The 22,212-nt window shown below is 23.1% G+C and overlaps 1 protein-coding gene across 2 annotated transcripts in view; it reads left to right on the top strand.

Annotated features, from left to right (window-relative positions):
• Positions 1-22,212, top strand: part of LOC145276842 (sphingomyelin synthase-related protein 1-like) — a 195,543-nt gene that overhangs the window by 76,325 nt on the left and 97,006 nt on the right. For both annotated transcript variants that reach the window (XM_080128205.1, XM_080128206.1), the window contains one exon: positions 9,673-10,348. In XM_080128205.1, coding sequence (XP_079984331.1) covers positions 9,690-10,348 — 659 coding nt within the window. In that variant the 5' untranslated portion in view covers positions 9,673-9,689. The remainder of the gene's footprint in view (positions 1-9,672; positions 10,349-22,212) is intronic.

The raw sequence follows: 22,212 nt of genomic DNA, 5'->3' as shown, positions 1-22,212 counted from the left end.
ACAAAACAACCTGACTGAATTGATGAAAAAATTAAAGTTACTGGTGGAGATATTAAAGGAAAACTTAACTTAACTAAACTAACTAAATGGGACCTGAAGGAGAATCCCCAGTCCGAGAGAGATGAAGCTGAAACTCCAAACTTATCCAATACCACTACTAAACCCAAGTATTTTTCACCTACTAAAACAAAACCTAAAGAAAAGCAACATAATAAACAAAAAACAGAAATGGTGCTGGTTGAGGATGAAAACAAATTTGAACTAATCGAAATCAAAAGCCCAGAAAGGCACTCAAGACAGAAAAAATCAAAAAGCCACAAAAAAAGAAACTAAACCAAAAAGCCTGGAAACCGAAAAACCTCGCCAACGTTCCCAATCTAGATCCAAAACAGAAATACCACCAAATGAGATATCAAACCAAAAAACTAAAATAATACAAAAAATGGATGAATTTTCGCAATATCTACAAAACCTTCCCAGAAGCAGGAAAGCTGATAGAAGCAACAAAACATACAGATAAATAATAACAATAATAGACAGCCAAAACCCAAACCACCAGCCAAAATACAAAACATTACACACAGAATTATACAATGGAATTGTAGGGGTATAAAAGCGAATTACAACGAGCTACTGGTACTCATATCACAGTTAGGCCCTGCTGTCATCTGCCTACAAGAAACCTTCCTACAAGAAAAAACAAACTGCAAATGAAACACTACGGAGCATACAATTTTATCAACAACACAGGACACAGAGCTAATGCAGGTACAACAATACTCATCAGGAAAAACATACCTCATAGCAAAATAAATATAAAAACAAAGCTACAAGCAATAGCAACTCAAATTACATTACATAAAACCATCACTATCTGTTCCATATACATACCCCCAAATGAAACTATAAATACAAAAGAAATAAACGACCTTATAGAACAACTCCTCAAACCCTACCTTTTGCTGGGAGACTTCAACAGCCACAACCCAATATGGGGTTGCAAAAAGCTAGACCCCAAAGGCAAAACATTGGAAACATTCATAAACAGCACTAATTTATGCTTACTAAACAACAAAACATCCACCTATCTAAACCCCGCCACTGGATCAGGATCATCGATAGATCTAACCTTATGTGACTCAAAACCTTTTATGGACTTTACATGGAAAATATATGATGATACATATGGAATTGATCACTTCCCAATTGTACTGGAAACATACACTCTGAATGAGGAAACTCCCATACACTGGAAACTAAAAAAAGCAGACTGGGAGAAATTCCAAAGAGAATGCAAAAAAAGATTAATAAGAAACGAAAATCAAGATCTAGAAGGTAATCATTTTACAGAAACCACTGTAGCAAAGGAATGCATACCTAAAGGACAAACAAAAGCATCGAAAAATAAACCATGGTTCAATGAAGATTGCCAAAAAGCAATAACACTCTGGCGTGCAGCTCTACGAAAATTCAAGACCACACCAACTACCCAAAATTTAATTGAATTTAAAAAATAACTGAGCAAAATCACGCAGAACAATAAAAGAAAAGGAAAGACTATGTAAGTAAACTCAACACAAATGCAAAACCCAAACAAATTTGGGAAATGGTAAGAAAAATTTCTGGAAAACCTTCAACCTCCACTATAAGACATCTTGTAACAGGACAAAATAAAACGACCACTAAAGCAGAAATAGCAAATTTACTAGTCAAAACCTATGCAGAAAACTCCAAAACAAATAATAAAAAATCCCAGAAAATCAAAACAAGAGAAAAGAACAAAATTAATTTTTTCATCTAATAACATGGAACACTACAACAAGCTGTTCACTATGACAGAGTTAAAAAAATTCAATAGAAATGTCATGCAACACAGCAGAGGGACCCGACGGAATCCGATACGAATTCATCAAACAACTCCCTCCAGGAATCCCTTGAATATTTACTACACATGTACAATAACATTTGGACAACGGGAAAACTACCAAAAACCTGGAAGACAACAACAATTATACCAATCCTCAAGCCAAACAAGGACCATAGCAACCCACAAAATTGTAGACCAATAGCCTTAACTAGCTGCTTATGTAAAATAATTGAATGTATGATAAATAACAGACGAGTCTGGTATTTGGAAAAGAATAATAAAATAACCAAATATCAATGCGGCTTTAGGAAAAAAATGAGCACAAATGACAACATAATTAGATTTGAAACATCAGAGAAACTAACATAAAAAAAAAAGAACACTTCGTTGCTGTCTTTTTTGGAAAAAGCATTCAACACCACTTGGAAATATGGGATATTAAAAGATCTACACAAACTCAGACTAAGAGGCAGACTCCCAATATTCATCCAAAACTTCCTATCAGATAGAATCTTTAGAACAAAAATAGGACCAACTCTGTCAAAACCAGAAAAACAAATCGAAGGAATCCCACAAGGAAGCATACTTTCAGTTACTCTATTCAATATAAAAATAAATGACATAATCCATTGCCTCAATCCTGGGGTAAATGGCGCCATGTATGTCGATGATTTTATTATCTGTTACCAATCAAAATACATGAACACTATAAAGCGACAACTCCAGCAATCCATTAACAAAATACTTAAATGGATTACAACAAATGGCTTCACAAAAACTAAGTGCATACACTTTTATCAACAATGCAAGCTACATCTAAACTCAGATTTGAAACTATATAATGATGAAATACCGGTTGTAGAAGAATATAAATTTCTTGGCATAACGTTTGACAAAAAACTAACTTTTATACCACATATCCAAAAGCTTCGGACAAAATGCAATCAGGCTCTACAACTAGTATGTGTGGTGGCTCACACAAAATGGGGAGCAGATCAGGATACTCTTCTTAAACTCTACAAAACAATAATTCAATCTAAATCAGACTATGGCTCTATGATCTACGGTTCAGCCAGGAAATCATACCTACAAACATTAGACACGATCTCCATCAGGGACTGAGACTTGAACTTGCTGCCTTCCCCACCTCCCCAGTAGAAAGTCTTTATATAAAAGCAAATGAACCATCATTAAAACTAAGACGAGAAAAGCTGGCTATACTGTTGTAGACCCGTGCTAGGGGTTACAAACGAAAGAAACCACAAGTAGTGTAAAGTGTATAAAATATATGTATTTATCATAAAGAATACAGGAGCCACTAAAGTGGTATGAGAGGAACGTGTTTATAGCATGCGGTTAAACATGGTATGAATGTCTCCGTTTAGTCTCTGAAACCAGTGGTATTCAAGCAAATGAACCATCATTAAAGCTAAGACAAGAAAAGCTAGCTATACTGTTGTAGACCCGTGCTATACAATACCTCATCAAATTCATCAAATAAATGAACGGAACCACAAGTAGTTTAAAGTGTATAAAATATAAGATGTATTTATTATAAAAAATACAGGACCCACTAAAGTGGTATGAGAGGAACGTGTTCGTAGCATGCGGTTAAAAATGGTATGAATGTCTCCATTTTGTCTCTGAAACCAGTGGTATTCTTAGGACTAGTTCATTCCACTTAGTTCTGAAATAGGGGTGATTTGTACTCCACGACATATACAATACCTCATTAAATTTCAATCCTGCAACTTAAATCCAACCCACAACTGCACACTAAACCCATCATACAGAACATTATTCAGCAAAAATGAAAACAAAACAAAGACTTTCGGGCTCCGAATGAATAAAATCATTAAAGAAACAAATATACCACTAAGCAAAATTCAGAAAACTAAATTAATAGATATCCCTCCGTGGACTATACAAAAATCCAACATAATACTAGGTCTCAACAAACTCCCTAAAACAAAAACACACCTGAACAAATTATCAGAAATTAAAGAAAAATTTCCAAACCACCAAAACATTTACACTGACGGTTCCAAGGACACAAAAAGCACCGGCAGCGCTGCAACAACAGGAAAAACTACCAAAAGAAAAAGATTACCAAACAAAGCATCTATCTTTAGTACTGAAGCAACTGCCATAGATATGGCACTTGATATCATAACAGAAGACCACAACCAAAAATGTATCATCTTCTCTGACTCATTATCTGTATTAATAGCTCTAAAAGGGGAAAAACTAGAACCCCCCCCCCTAATAATAAATATAATGATTAAAATAAACAATCTAGAAAAAAAGAAAAGAAATCATACTTTGCTGGATACCAAGTTACATAGGTATACAAGGAGGAGACAAAGCTGACCTAGCAGCAAAGTCATCGCTTAAAATGACCATAGATAAAAATCTCAAAATTCCTATACAGACCTGAAACCAACAATAGATAAACATTTAAAAGAGAAATAGCAAAAGTCATGGAATCTGAATAAAGAAAACAAACGCTTCAAAATAACAACCAATCTTAAAAAAAATGGACACAGGAAAAAAAATAAACAGAAGAGAAGTCATACTAAACCGACTCCACATAGGACATACACATCTAACCCACAATTATTTATTAAAACAAGAACAACAAAGTGCCAATGTGGATACTTATTGACTATAAAACATATTTGAGGATTATAAAAATAGAAAAATTATAAGAGGAAAATATTTTAACAAAAGAAAATTAGAAAAGATATTCAAAGAAGTCGAAACCAAAAAAATCATAGCCTGCCTTAAAAAACTGGAATATACAACAAAATCTAAACACTTATTACAACAAATGTGAAAATATACAAAATATCTAAACACACACAACAAACAAATCATCATCAATATATAATAAAACTATACAAACCAAGTATAGCAAACATCTATCGACAAAATAACCCCCGCAATATGAAATAATCCTGAAGACTACAGCCAAATCAAGAAACATAAACATCTGAAGAAATATCTCTAAGAACTTGAAGGTTTATTTTTTTTGTTTTCTTTTTACCCAAATCACTGGAGTCAGCATTAAATAACCAAAAAGGGTTGACATGCCGTAAAAATAAATAACCAACCAACCAGAATTGCACCCAAAGGTTATGCTGACTGTTTGGTAGTCTGTAACTCATCTCATCCATTAGTTTTTTTTTTAATTCAGGCGAAACTATTACAGTGAAGAAGTATTGTTAACAAATTGATGAAATGCATCCGAAACTTTGACAAAACCACCCTTCTCGTTGTGAAAACTGTTAATCCACTGGTGTCAGAAGTGATGTAAGAATACTCTGATAACGGATGTTCTAACAAAAGGAATTTGCAGCAGGTTGAAAAAATTGCTGTGCAAATTATGATCACATTTGACACGCTGTGTATGCAAACCATCATGACACATTTTCTTTTTCTTAAAATGAAAATCTGAAGTAAATCAAGTCTAATACATTCCTGGTATTTATCTCTGATATATCTCACTGCTTAAGAAGCAATAGAACAGTTTTACAAGCTCAGTGATTTAGCAGAAAAACAAAATTTTGTGCAGTTACCTTTCTGGAATAAAAAATTGTGAAAACTGCAAATGGTTGCAGATCTGAAGGAAAAACAGCTTCTAAACTTAGCACAAAAAGGACTGTTTGTTGGTTCAGTAAATTCTACTGTCAAAATTCAAGACCTGTTATTAGTGATCAGACAACATTAATAGTTATTGCCTAACAGAGGCATGGTAATGCTATTGAGAGGTTTGTAAAAAAAGAAAAAGTTACCTGACCATAGGTGCCTAATTTTATTAAATCGCTGTACACATGTTGGAAAACTGACTTAAAACCCAATTCACATTGAGGGGTGGTATTGGAAATTTATCAATCCAAAATAGAGATCAATATCTACGATTGGTCAAATGTCACCAGTATATTAAAAGAAAAGCCGAAAGAGAATATGTAGATAAAGAATCATGCGATTAGTTGAATCTCCAATTTAATATATCAGTAACGTTTTCAATGAAAGAACAATTGTGGCTAATGCATTGTCTCTCCTTAACACATACGTTCTGTGTGCTTATACATCAAGGTTCTGTTGTAGAACAGATTCTGTTCCATCAACAATTCTCCAGAGATCATCCTTAATCAAAGTTATCTGAACTTGAACTTGTCATGTCGAGTAGTTCATTTCATCATGTAGTGGCACGAGATCACTAAGCTTTGCATCCATAATTATTATTTCTTATAAACAGCAAAAACTTTTTTCTTTTGTTTTTATCACGACTGAAAATTCCAAATAGTCCGAAACAATTTTCAAATGTGTTAAAAAAATTTTTTATTGTTAATGTCTAGACCCATAACCTTTGTTGGGTTAATTAATAACCTTTGTTAAATTAATTAGGAAGTGAATAAAGAAAAATATACCTTTCTTTCTTGAATGATTTCATAGTGGAAGGTACATTGACGATGACAAAGAAAACAAATCAATTAACAACGTAACATCTTTTAGTTTTTTTATACACAGAGAGCCGCAGAAAGACACGTCTGTTTTATTTCACATGGTTTACATGAAAGAGGAAAGGACACATTGCATACGAGCCTTTATCTAAAAAGTTCATGGGAGACAACTCCGAGTCGCCCAATTCTAAGACGGCTTCGCTTAACAAAGGGAGACAACTCTAAGTTGCTTACAACACTGAGAAATAAGGGTCAAAGAGAGACAACTTTTCAAACACTAAAACCTGACATTGATAAATTTCCAATAAACAACACACAGTCAACAGAAAAAGCTCAATTCTGCTCCACTACAATGCTCGACCACACGTTACTGACCCTGCAGAAGTTGAATGAATTGGGCTATGCAACTCTCTATCGACTACAAGTTTTTTAAGCATCTCGACAATTTTCTGTGAGAAATGCATCAAAAACGCCTTCAGCTACTTCGTCACCAGAACACAAGGCTTTTACGTTACTGACATAGATACACTTATTTTGCATAGGCAAAAGTGTTGATTCTGATGGTGTTTATTTCAATTTTTGAGTCGAAATATGTTCATCTGAATTGAAAAGTTAAAAACAGCAAGAATTTTCTTGTCAACACAACTTTGATGCACTCCACTAATTTCCTTTCACAATTATTTGAGTCATATTTATACATGGACTGAGAGCATTTTGTTCATCTCCAATAGTCCAATGTATAACTAAACAAAATGTCTTCTGTAAATTTACCTCAGCTAAATAGTAAACCTACCTACTTCTCTAACAGTACATTCTATTGTGAAGATAATTCTGTTAGATTTTTTATTGTACAATCCTCCTAAATAAAATACAAATGAGGTATGAAACAACCTAAATCTATTTAAACTTGTGCCTTGTATAGTATCTTTCCTTTTTCAATTGTGAAATTAAAAGCAAGACACTCCCAATTTTAAAGGAAGAGTATTTTACACTTATTTGTAATACAAGAACCTAAGTTTGCCCAGCTGGACAATCTTGAGTTCTTGTATCGGAAAAATATCCAGTAAATAAAACGTTGTTTAGTAAATCGATATCTTTTTGCCTTTCCATGCACCAAACATGGATCACTAAAACATCCGTTGGGTCATAAGCTTCATTTTGGTACCTTACTTGCCTGGGTGGGTTGCCTGTAGGCTGAGATAAACTGCGTCATACACACACACACACACACACACACACACACACATTAGGAAAATTTATAAGATTTCCAGCTGCATTAATCATTTTTATTTTAAGGATAGCTTCAATTATTTATTTTTTTTTTTCAATATTTGTATGTAAAAATTTTCGCTGCTTTTTAAGTTCATTTTCAAATAAGTTTCACCATAATATTAATAAAAACTAAGAATTATTTTATATATCAAGCATATCAAAAGAGTGCATATTTTTTTTTATTACAAAGTTCACCACTTGTTTTTATTTTCTGCTCTTTAGGTATGACCCTTCTCACAAAAATCATGCCAAAATAAGGGCATTAAAGTATTAGAACAGTAGGTACCTCCAAATTCTTGTAAAATCACCAACATTTTATGCAGTATCAGCGACATCATAATTTTGTGTCTAACTCATAATTGTATATAATTTTTACAAGACGCTAAATGGCTCCAAAGACACTAAATTAAATAAGGGAAGCAACGGTTTTGCTATTGTTTATTGTGTTAATTTTATTAATTAAAGGCCTCCGTACATATTTTTTTAAATAGGCACTAAAAAAAAAAAATCAACTTGACCCCCCACCCCACCCCACCCAAACAGAAATGACAACCTCTTAACAATTAAAATAATTTTAAATTGTAGTTAAATTTGCTATCTTAAAATTGCCAATAGTCATTTTTTTTATATCATATGAAAATATATTTTAAAAGTTGAAAATCCTTACTCCAAAATCTATGTTTAAAACTTCATATCATGGAATATTGGAATTTTATTCTACTTAAATGTTTTAAAAATTATTTTGTAGAACTCGTTAATTTTTATTTTATTTTATTTTTTTTTTGTAATTTAACTAATATGTATTAAAAAAAAAAAAACGTTGATTTTTTTTTAACATTATTTTTTATGCCTATTTTTTTATTTACAACTTCAAGGTAAGTGAAATAAGTAATGGTTTATATATAATATATATATTAAAAAATATTTTTTATTTAAACTCTTCAGCTTTATAAAATGTAGCAATTTTTATAAACCTAAATTTATTTTTAGTTTTCATAACACAAAATGGGGGAGGGATAGAACACCTACAAATATTTTCCCCTCACATATTTAACGAAAACTGCTTTTAAAATACGTTATTTAAAAATAAGTATAAAAAATTTCATGAAAATCTCAGTAATAATTTCTTTTTCGTTAGATTTTTTTAAACACTGGTATGTTTACATTCTATAGTGATTATTCTATTGTACCCAATATATATATGCTAATGATTTGAAAAGTTAATGACTGTGGTGCCATTAGCTGGAATTAAAACCAAAACATTCAGCACTCCAGCCATAATCATTATTTAACACTTCAGCCTTTGTCATTACCATCTGAGCTATCACTAGATAGATAAAAAATAAGAAAATAAGCGACTTCAAGCTAAAAATGTATATGTACACATGCTCAGAAGTTAGTCCATTTACCTTAGCCAATATCAACTGTTTTTTTTTTTAATATTTTGACCCCTTAGTAGCTATTTTACATTTTTATCAAATCTAACGTGTTCCTGAGTTCAAAATATCCTATATATCAAATATTCAGAGAGGAGTTTGGTAGAGATATTTCACACTGACAAGGTCACTTGTTATATATATATATGTATATATATATATAAACATGTCAGTATGCTAGAACGTTTTCATTCTACACATTAATTGATCTCATCTTGGAGTGACAGCATATACTCCCCCCCCCCAATTCCCCCGCCCCAGTTGTTCTTTGATCCTGTCTAGAATTCAACCCCATTTAGAGATGTTTCTTTTGTCAAAATATTTAAATTAATGTCAGAGCAAGAAAAAAAAACCTCAACTTGAAAAGTATTTTAACAATATTTTAATGAGATTTTCATGATGTTGATCATGTTTAAATTAAGAGACAACTTTTGATTTTTTTTTTTTTTTTTTTTTTATATAAATGTTTTTATTTAATAATTTTTAAATATAAAAATGTACTAATAGTACTATAAATTACTCTTTCGCACAACTTCTTTTGGGTTTATTTAACATTTGTTTATCAAGAATGATTTTGTGACAACCTATAATTAAATAACCTTTTCTGATTTGAGTTCCTTTTTCTTTTCAGAATTCTAATTAAGAAAAATGGATGTCTCTAATTGGAGTTGTGATCAAGTTGCATCTTGGTTGAAAGAGAATAATTTTGGTGATTATGTTTACTTGTTATGTGATGCCCATCGAATTGATGGTCAAGTATTATTGACTCTGAGTGAAAATGATTTGAAACAACAGCCAATATCCATTCCAGTTTTGGGAGACATTAAAAGACTAATGCTTCACATTCAAAAACTTCAATTTGATACTGCTGCTACTAACTCTATCCAAGGATGCAACCACACGGAATTATATGCAGATGCTGCTGCTATTGTTTCTAATTCCTTGCACCTGGAACAAGTTGTACGTCAGCGTTCCAGACATAATCATAAACCAAAGGAAAGCCAATCCCATGACAATCCCATAATCGAAGACTGTGATGAACTGAATGGAACGCAATCCCAACATCTTGATCCAGAAATTTGGAAAACCATGTTAAGCTTTTTATATATTTTTACTGTTTTTCTTATCACTTCTTTTGTCATGGTAATAGTTCATGAACGCGTTCCAGACATGCGCAAATATCCACCACTTCCGGATATATTTTTGGACAATATGCCATATGTTCCTTGGGCATTTGAAGTTTGTGAAATGATTGGCATAATTTTAGTGACTATGTGGTGCATTGTACTTTTCTTTCATAAACACCGGTAAGTTGCTTTTATTTATTTTCTTTTATGATTCTACTTTATATTTTTTTTATACTTTTATTAAGATAAAAAGTATACTTTTAAGAAAAAGTATTGTAATTAACAATTATTCTCAAGTAGGAAACCTATAAGAAAAGTAACAATTGATTCCAATCATCAAAAACAACTTAATGAACTGAAAAATGGATTGGATTTAGCTGCCATGTTCAGAAGTCGAGGGATTGACTTAACACGATATCTTAAGAAGTCAAATCTTAAGTATTGCTGCTAAGAATGTCACCCAAAGAGGCTGATCTAAAATAAATATGTTTACATAGTCATTTGCGATAGGATTCTAAAAGTGCTGGCTTACTATGACTAGCTAAGTTTGGATGCCTTTGCTCTCCTCGATTATAACAGAATTATGTTTCTATCACGTGCACTTGATTTGTCGAGATTATCATTTTTGATTAAGTCTTCAATATTGAAGTATCAACTGGTTATGCAGAATACGATAGGATTGGCTTGGTTTTGTCCCATGTTTTGATGTATTGATAATATTCTCACATGTATTAATAATATAATCACTTTTAAATTTGTTAGAGTATTGCTGTATGCAACAATTAGCTTTGTGTAAAAGAGTAATGCATAGAATTTTAGATATTCTTGAAAAATTGCAAAGCAATTTTATTTGTATTCATAGAATAAATGTTAGACATTAAAACAATTTTTTTCTGGAATATTCATAAAAAAATCATAATGTGCAGTGTGTGTGTGTGTGTGTGTGTGTTGAATCTACCAAATAAACAAATCAAATACAGAATATGTAACGCTATATAATTAATTTTCATTTTATGTGCATCTTTTGAGCACAATATTTAAAGGAATTTGTTCTACTTAATTTTTCAATCCTGGCATACATGAAACACATTTAAATAATAATATAAATATCTGAATATTATCATTTTTATATTTTATAAAAAAAAATCTGAATCATTTTATTTTGAAGAAAATCCTTGTCTAAGATATCTGAGAAGAAATCGTTTTCTACTTGGCCAATTTTTATTTTGTATCTCTTTCTATATGCCACTTTGACAGATTAGGATATTCCCATATTAAAAATTAATCTTGTTTTACTTAGCCCTGATGGGGAGGCCTGTAAATAAGTATTATTTATTGAACTAGGTTTTTGTTAACAACAAATAGTACATTTTATTTAAAAATATATTCATATTTAATTTACAAATTCTGTAAGTTCATATTTATATCACTATTCAACATAGTATGATTTATAAATTGCGTTAATAAATACGTGAATAAATAATAAAAATAAATTTGATTAATAAACATGAATAAATAATAAAAAATTAATTTGATTAATAAACATGAATAAATAATAAAAATAAATTTGATTAATAAACGTGAATAAATAATAAAAATAAATTTGATTAATAAACGTGAATAAATAATAAAAATAAATTTGATTAATAAACATGAATAAATAATAAGAATAAATTTGCTTAATAAACATGAATAAATAATAAAAATAAATTTGCTTAATAAACATGAATAAATAATAAAGAATAAATTTGATTAATAAACATGAATAAATAATAAAAAATAGATTTGATTAATAAACATGAATAAATAATAAAAAATAGATTTGATTAACATGAATAAATAATAAAAAATAGATTTGATTAATAAACATGAATAAATAAAAAATGAATTTGATTAATAAACATGAATAAATAATAAAAATAAATTTGATTAATAAACATGAATAAATAATAAAAATAAATTTGATTAATAAACATGAATAAATAATAAAAATAAATTTGATTAATAAACATGAATAAATAATCTCTATATAAATAAAATGAACTCATTTTTTTCCCCCGTGTGATTTTGACCTTAATAGGATTAAAAATCAAGATATTTCATGCAAATATAATATGCACAAACGGCAGAACAATATCTGAGGTGTGTTATAGGCTTATTATTTCTCAAATTCCTCGATAATCTTAGATTTCTATATTTTTTCTGCTGAGAAGTCACGGCCAAAATCCCGTTAAGATCAATGGAAGTGGTAAAATATTTTCTCTCTAATAAATTCCTCCTCTCCCTGTCACCACTTAACACCGTTTGGGGATCGTTCACAAGGAACAGTTGAGAAGAGAACACCGGTTTGGCTTCGTAGTTCTTTCATGTGAAGTTATTTAAAATCACTAAACTAAGCTGCAGTGCTCTGTGGCGTAGTGGTTAGCGTGCTGGACAATTCACATTATATTTTCACGTTTGCGCCGACCTACCGTAGTCGTTTTTTTTTTTTTTTTTTTTCCTAAACAACTGGAATGGACTTTTCTTGGTGGCCGAACTGTTAACGTTGCAGATGTTTTTTTTTTTTTGTTTTTTTTTTCACACTTTATTTTCCTACTTTTACTCATAACTCCGGGTTTGATCCTTCCTACTTACCTACCATAACATTTTTTAAAACTCCCCCCCCCCCCGTCCTGGAAACAAACACTCGGGCAACGCCGGGTACCCCCGCTAGTAAAGAATAAATTTGATTAATAAACATGAATAAATAATAAAAAATAAATTTGATTAATAAACATGAATAAATAATAAAAAATAAATTTGATTAATAAACATGAATAAATAATAAAGAATATATTTGATTAAAAAACATGAATAAATAATAAAAAATTAATTTGATTAAAAAACATGAATAAATAATAAAGAATTAATTTGATTAAAAAACATGAATAAATAATAAAAAATTAATTTGATTAAAAAACATGCATAAATAATAAAAAATTAATTTGATTAAAAAACATGAATAAATAATAAAAATAAATTTGATTAATAAGCATGAATAAATAATAAAAATAAATTTGATTAATAAACATGAATACATAATAAAAATAAATTTGATTAATAAACATGAATACATAATAAAAATAAATTTGATTAATAAACATGAATAAATAATAAAAATAAATTTGATTAATGAACATAATAAAAAATTAATTTGATTAAAAAACATGCATAAATAATAAAAAATTAATTTGATTAAAAAACATGAATAAATAATAAAAAATTAATTTGATTAAAAAACATGAATAAATAATAAAAATAAATTTGATTAATAAACATGAATACATAATAAAAATAAATTTGATTAATAAACATAATAAAAATAAATTTGATTAATAAACATAATAAAAAATTAATTTGATTAATAAACATAATAAAAAATTAATTTGATTAATAAACATAACAAAAAATAAATTTGATTAATAAACATAATAAAAAATTAATTTGATTAATAAACATGAATAAATAATAAAATTTAATTTGATTAATAAACATGAATGAATAATAAAAAATTAATTTGATTAATAAACATGAATAAATAATAAAAAATTAATTTGATTAATAAACATGAATAAATAATAAAAAATTAATTTGATTAATAAACATGAATAAATAATAAAAAATTAATTTGATTAATAAACATGAATAAATAATAAATAAGTAATTTGATTAATAAACATGAATAATAAAAAATTAATTTGATTAATAAACATGAATAATAAAAAATTAATTTGATTAATAAACATGAATAAAGAATTAATTTGATTACTAACCATGAATAAATTATAAAAAATAAATTTGATTAATAAACATGAATCTATATATCTATAAAAGTGAACGTGTCTGTGTACATTTCCCTATGCAATAACTCTGTCAATTTTTAGTCTACAGACTTGAAATTTTATATACAGGGTACTGAGATTTGGGAAAATCGATGTGATCGGTTTTTGGCCAGAAATTTGGCGAGTAGTTCAACGATTTGACCTTTGAGAACTCTACCAAACTTCTTTGACAATTTTGGGTCTACGCACTTGAAATTTTAGATATAGGTTCCTTGGACATGGATCTAACTTAATAACTTTATTTGAGCCCAAAACAATAAATTTTAAAGGGTAATAATAGAGGTCAAAGTTAAAAAAAAAAAAATTGACCTCTGCAGTCTCTTCCAAATTACTCAGAGAATTTCTGGTCTAAATATTTGAAATTTTACATAAAGGATATTCAGAGATAGGGCAAGCTTTTTCATCAGTTTGGGTCGAAAAGTTTTAGTTACCAATATATAAATGTATGTATGTATGTCTGTTTGCATGTCTGCCTTAAACTTTCAATAGAGGCGACGGATTTTACCAAGATCAGTATCATTTTAAAGTTCGACCTTTCATACGACAATTATAAAAAAATTGGCTAAAAACATTAATATCTTCCCCTTCAACTAGGCACTTTTCTACAGAGGGAGGACTCACTTTTTTCACCAATATTTTTTAAAGTTATCCTCTCCTTTAAATTGTCTAGCCTTAATTTAAAAAAATGTCGCTTCTGGTTTGGCAGTGGTCGTAACAACATAAACGTTAAGTTTTACCCCGTTCTTTTCCTCCTTTGCGGTACGGGTTCGAGCCTGCCTTCCTACTACCACTTTTTTTTTTTGCTCAACATACACATCCAAACACCCGGGCAACGCTGGGCTGAATTACTAGTAAACAATAAAGAATAAATTTGATTAATAGACATATGAATTAATAATAAAGAATAAATTTGATTAATAAACATATGAATAAATAAATAAATTTGATTAATAAACATATGAATAAATAATAAATAAATTTGATTAATAAACATATGAATAAATAATAAATAAATTTGATTAATAAACATATGAATAAATAATAAATAAATTTGATTTATAAACATGAATAAATAATAAATAAATTTGATTAATAAACATGAATAAATAATAAATAAATTTGATTAATAAACATGAATAAATAATAAATAAATTTGATTAATAAACATATGAATAAATAATAAATAAATTTGATTTATAAACATGAATAAATAATAAATAAATTTGATTAATAAACATATGAATAAATAATGAATAAATTTGATTTATAAACATGAATAAATAATAAATTTGATTAATAAACATGAATAAATAATAAATAAATTTGATTAATAAACATATGAATAAATAATAAATAAATTTGATTAATAAACATATGAATAAATAATAAATAAATTTGATTAATAAACATATGAATAAATAATAAATAAATTTGATTTATAAACATGAATAAATAATAAATAAATTTTATTAATAAACATGAATAAATAATAAATAAATTTGATTAATAAACATATGAATAAATAATAAATAAATTTGATTTATAAACATATGAATAAATAATAAATAAATTTGATTAATAAACATATGAATAAATAATAAATAAATTTGATTAATAAACATATGAATAAATAAATAAATTTGATTAATAAACATGAATAAATAATAAATAAATTTGATTAATAAACATGAATAAATAATAAATAAATTTGATTAATAAACATGAATAAATAATAAATAAATTTGATTAATAAATATATGAATAAATAATAAATAAATTTGATTAATAAACCTGAATAAAAAATAAATAAATTTGATTAATAAACATGAATAAATAATAAATAAATTTGATTAATAAACATATGAATAAATAAATAAATTTGATTAATAAACATGAATAAATAATAAATAAATTTGATTAATAAACATGAATAAATAATAAATAAATTTGATTAATAAACATATGAATAAATAATAAATAAATTTGATTAATAAACATATGAATAAATAATAAATAAATTTGATTTATAAACATATGAATAAATAATAAATTTGATTAATAAACATATGAATAAATAATAAATAAAGTTGATTAATAAACATGAATAAATAATAAATAAATTTGATTAATAAACCTGAATAAATAATAAATAAATTTGATTAATAAACCTGAATAAATAATAAATAAATTTGATTAATAAACATATGAATAAATAATAAATAAATTTGATTTATAAACATATAAATAAATAATAAATAAATTTGATTAATAAACATATGAATAAATAATAAATAAATTTGATTAATAAACATATGAATAAATAAATAAATTTTATTAATAAACCTGAATAAATAATAAATTTGATTAATAAACATGAATAAATAATAAATAAATTTGATTAATAAACATGAATAAATAATAAATAAGTTTGATTAATAAACATATGAATAAATAATAAATAAATTTGATTAATAAACCTGAATAAAAAATAAATAAATGTGATTAATAAACATGAATAAATAATAAATAAATTTGATTAATAAACATATGAATAAATAAATAAATTTCATTAATAAACATTAATAAATAATAAATTTGATTAATAAACATGAATAAATAATAAATAAATTTGATTAATAAACATGAATAAATAATAAATAAATTTGATTAATAAACCTAAATAAATAATAAATAAATTTGATTAATAAACCTGAATAAATAATAAATAAATTTGATTAATAAACATATGAATAAATAATAAATAAATTTGATTAATAAACATATGAATAAATAATAAATAAATTTGATTAATAAACATATGAATAAATAATAAATAAATTTGATTTATAAACATATGAATAAATAATAAATAAATTTGATTAATAAACATATGAATAAATAATAAATAAATTTGATTAATAAACATGAATAAATAATAAATAAATTTGATTAATAAACCTGAATAAATAATAAATAAATTTGATTTATAAACATATGAATAAATAATAAATAAATTTGATTTATAAACATGAATAAATAATAAATAAATTTGATTAATAAACATATGAATAAATAATAAATAAATTTGATTTATAAACATATGAATAAATAATAAATAAATTTGACTAATAAACATGAATAAATAATAAATAAATTTGATTAATAAAACTTAATAAATAATAAATAAATTTGATTTATAAACATATGAATAAATAATAAATAAATTTGATTTATAAACATATGAATAAATAATAAATAAATTTGATTAATAAACATATGAATAAATAATAAATAAATTTGATTAATAAACATAAATAAATAATAAATAAATTTGATTAATAAACCTGAATAAATAATAAATAAATTTGATTTATAAACATATGAATAAATAATAAATAAATTTGATTAATAAACATATGAATAAATAATAAATAAATATGATTAATAAACCTGAATAAATAATAAATAAATTTAATTAATAAACCTGAATAAATAATAAATAAATTTGATTAATAAACATATGAATAAATAATACATAAATTTGATTAATAAACCTGAATAAATAATAAATAAATTTGATTTATAAACCTGAATAAATAATAAATAAATTTGATTAATAAACCTGAATAAATAATAAATAAACTTGATTAATAAACATATGAATAAATAATAAATAAATTTGATTAATAAACATATGAATAAATAATAAATAAATTTGATTAATAAACATGAATAAAAAATAAATAAATTTGATTAATAAACATGAATAAAAAATAAATAAATTTGATTAATAAACCTGAATAAATAATAAATAAATTTGATTAATAAACATATAAATAAATAATACATAAATTTGATTAATAAACCTGAATAAAAAATAAATAAATTTGATTAATAAACCTGAATAAATAATAAATAAATTTGATTAATAAACCTGAATAAATAATAAATAAATTTGATTTATAAACATATGAATAAATAATAAATAAATTTGATTAATAAACATATGAATAAATAATAAATAAATTGGATTAATAAACATATGAATAAATAATAAATAAATTTGATTAATAAACATGAATAAATAATAAATTTGATTAATAAACATATGAATAAATAAATAAAATTTGATTAATAAACATATGAATAAATAATAAATAAATTTGATTAATAAACATATGAATAAATAATAAATAAATTTGATTAATAAACATGAATAAATAATAAATAAATTTGATTAATAAACATATGAATAAATAATAAATAAATTTGATTAATAAACATATGAATAAATAATAAATAAATTTTATTATTAAACATATGAATAAATAATAAATAAATTTGATTTATAAACATATGAATAAATAATAAATAAATTTGATTAATAAACCTGAATAAATAATAAATAAATTTGATTAATAAACCTGAATAAATAATAAATAAATTTGATTAATAAACATATGAATAAATAATACATAAATTTTATTAATAAACCTGAATAAATAAAAAATAAATTGGATTTATAAACCTGAATAAATAATAAAGTTGATTAATAAACCTGAATAAATAATAAATAAATTTGATTTATAAACATATGAATAAATAATAAATAAATTTGATTAATAAACCTGAAGAAATAATAAATAAATTTGATTTATAAACATATGAATAAATAATAAATAAATTTGATAAATAAACATATGAATAAATAATAAATAAATTTGATTAATAAACATATGAATAAATAATAAATAAATTTGATTAATAAACCTGAATAAATAATAAATAAATTTGATTTATAAACCTGAATAAGTAATAAATAAATTTGATTAATAAACATATTAATAAATAATAAATAAATTTGATTAATAGACATATGAATTAATAATAAAGAATAAATTTGATTAATAAACCTGAATAAATAATAAATAAATTTGATTAATAAACATATGAATAAATAATAAATAAATTTGATTAATAAACATATGAATAAATAATCAATAAATTTGATTAATAAACATGAATAAATAATAAATAAATTTGATTAATAAACATATGAATAAATAATAAATAAATTTGATTAATAAACATATGAATAAATAATAAATAAATTTGGTTAATAAACATATGAATAAATAATAAATAAATTTGATTAATAAACCTGAATAAATAATAAATAAATTTGATTAATAAACATATGAATAAATAATAAATAAATTTGATTAATAAACATATGAATAAATAATAAATAAATTTGATTAATAAACATATGAATAAATAATAAATAAATTTGATTTATAAACATATGAATAAATAATAAATAAATTTGATTAATAAACCTGAATAAATAATAAATAAATTTGATTAATAAACCTGAATAAATAATAAATAAATTGTATTAATAAACATATGAATAAATAATACATAAATTTGATTAATAAACCTGAATAAATAATAAATAAATTTGATTTATAAACCTGAATAAATAATAAATAAATTTGATTAATAAACCTGAATAAATAATAAATAAATTTGATTAATAAACTTAATAAATAATAAATAAATTTGATTAATAAACATATGAATAAATAATAAATAAATTTGATTTATAAACATATTAATAAATAATAAATAAATTTGATTAATAGACATATGAATTAATAATAAAGAATAAATTTGATTAATAAACATATGAATAAATAATAAATAAATTTGATTAATAAACATATGAATAAATAATAAATAAATTTGATTAATAAACCTGAATAAATAATAAATAAATTTGATTTATAAACCTGAATAAATAATAAATAAATTTGATTAATAAACATATGAATAAATAATAAATAAATTGGATTAATAGACATATGAATTAATAATAAAAAATAAATTTGATTAATAAACTTATGAATAAATAATAAATTTGAGTAATACACCTGAATAAATAATAAATAAATTTGATTTATTAACATATGAATAAATAATAAATAAATTGGATTAATAAACATATGAATAAATAATAAATAAATTTGATTTATAAACATATGAATAAATAATAAATAAATTTGATTAATAAACATATGAATAAATAATAAATAAATTTGATTAATAAACTTAATACATAATAAATTTCATTAATAAACATATGAATAAATAATAAATAAATTTGATTAATAAACATATTAATAAATCATAAATAAATTTGATTAATAGACATATGAATAAATAATAAATAAATTTGATTAATAAACCTGAATAAATAATAAATAAATTTGATTTATAAACCTGAATAAATAATAAATAAATTTGATTAATAAACCTGAATAAATAATAAATAAATTTGATTTATAAACATATGAATAAATAATAAATAAATTTGATTAATAAACCTGAATAAATAATAAATAAATTTGATTAATAAACATATGAATAAATAATAAATAAATTTGATTTATAAACATATAAATAAATAATAAATAAATTTGATTAATAAACATATGAATAAATAATAAATAAATTTGATTAATAAACATATGAATAAATAAATAAATTTTATTAATAAACATATGAATAAATAATAAATAAATTTGATTAATAAACATATGAATAAATAATAAATAAATTTGATTTATAAACATATGAATAAATAATAAATAAATTTGATTAATAAACCTGAATAAATAATAAATAAATTTGATTAATAAACCTGAATAAATAATAAATAAATTGTATTAATAAACATATGAATAAATAATACATAAATTTTATTAATAAACCTGAATAAATAATAAATAAATTTGATTTATAAACCTGAATAAATAATAAATAAATTTGATTAATAAACCTGAATAAATAATAAATAAATTTGATTAATAAACTTAATAAATAATAAATAAATTTGATTAATAAACATATGAATAAATAATAAATAAATTTGATTAATAAACATATTAATAAATAATAAATAAATTTGATTAATAGACATATGAATTAATAATAAAGAATAAATTTGATTAATAAACATATGAATAAATAATAAATAAATTTGATTAATAAACATATGAATAAATAATAAATAAATTTGATTAATAAACCTGAATAAATAATAAATAAATTTGATTTATAAACCTGAATAAATAATAAATAAATTTGATTAATAAACATGAATAAATAATAAATAAATTGGATTAATAGACATATGAATTAATAATAAAAAATAAATTTGATTAATAAACTTATGAATAAATAATAAATTTGAGTTTAATAAACATATGAATAAATAATAAATAAATTTGATTAATAAACCTGAATAAATAATAAATAAATTTGATTTATAAACCTGAATAAATAATAAATAAATTTGATTAATAAACTTAATAAATAATAAATTTCATTAATAAACATATGAATAAATAATAAATAAATTTGATTAATAAACATATTAATAAATAATAAATAAATTTGATTAATAGACATATGAATAAATAATAAATAAATTTGATTAATAAACCTGAATAAATAATAAATAAATTTGATTTATAAACCTGAATAAATAATAAATAAATTTGATTAATAAACCTGAATAAATAATAAATAAATTTGATTTATAAACATATGAATAAATAATAAATAAATTTGATTAATAAACCTGAATAAATAATAAATAAATTTGATTAATAAACATATGAATAAATAATAAATAAATTTGATTAATAAACCTGAATAAATAATAAATAAATTTGATTTATAAACCTGAATAAATAATAAATAAATTTGATTAATAAACCTGAATAAATAATAAATAAATTTGATTTATAAACATATGAATAAATAATAAATAAATTTGATTAATAAACCTTAATAAATAGTAAATAAATTTGATTAATAAACATATGAATAAATAATAAATAAATTTGATTAATAAACGTATGAATAAATAATAAATTTGATTTATAAACCTGAATAAATAATAAATAAATTTGATTAATTAACATATGAATAAATAATAAATAAAGTTGATGAATAGACATATGAATTAATAATAAAGAATAAATTTGATTAATAAACATATGAATAAATAATAAATTTGATTAATAAACCTGAATAAATAATAAATAAATTTGATTTATAAACCTGAATAAATAATAAATAAATTTGATTAAT

The sequence above is a fragment of the Euprymna scolopes genome, chromosome 5, assembly GCF_053919585.1.
Source record: "Euprymna scolopes isolate OS-2025 chromosome 5, ASM5391958v1, whole genome shotgun sequence".
In the NCBI taxonomy this organism is placed as follows: Eukaryota; Metazoa; Mollusca; class Cephalopoda; order Sepiida; family Sepiolidae; genus Euprymna; species Euprymna scolopes.
The sequence above is the reverse complement of the archived record's forward strand: the minus strand, read 5'-3'. Positions and strand labels throughout refer to the sequence as shown.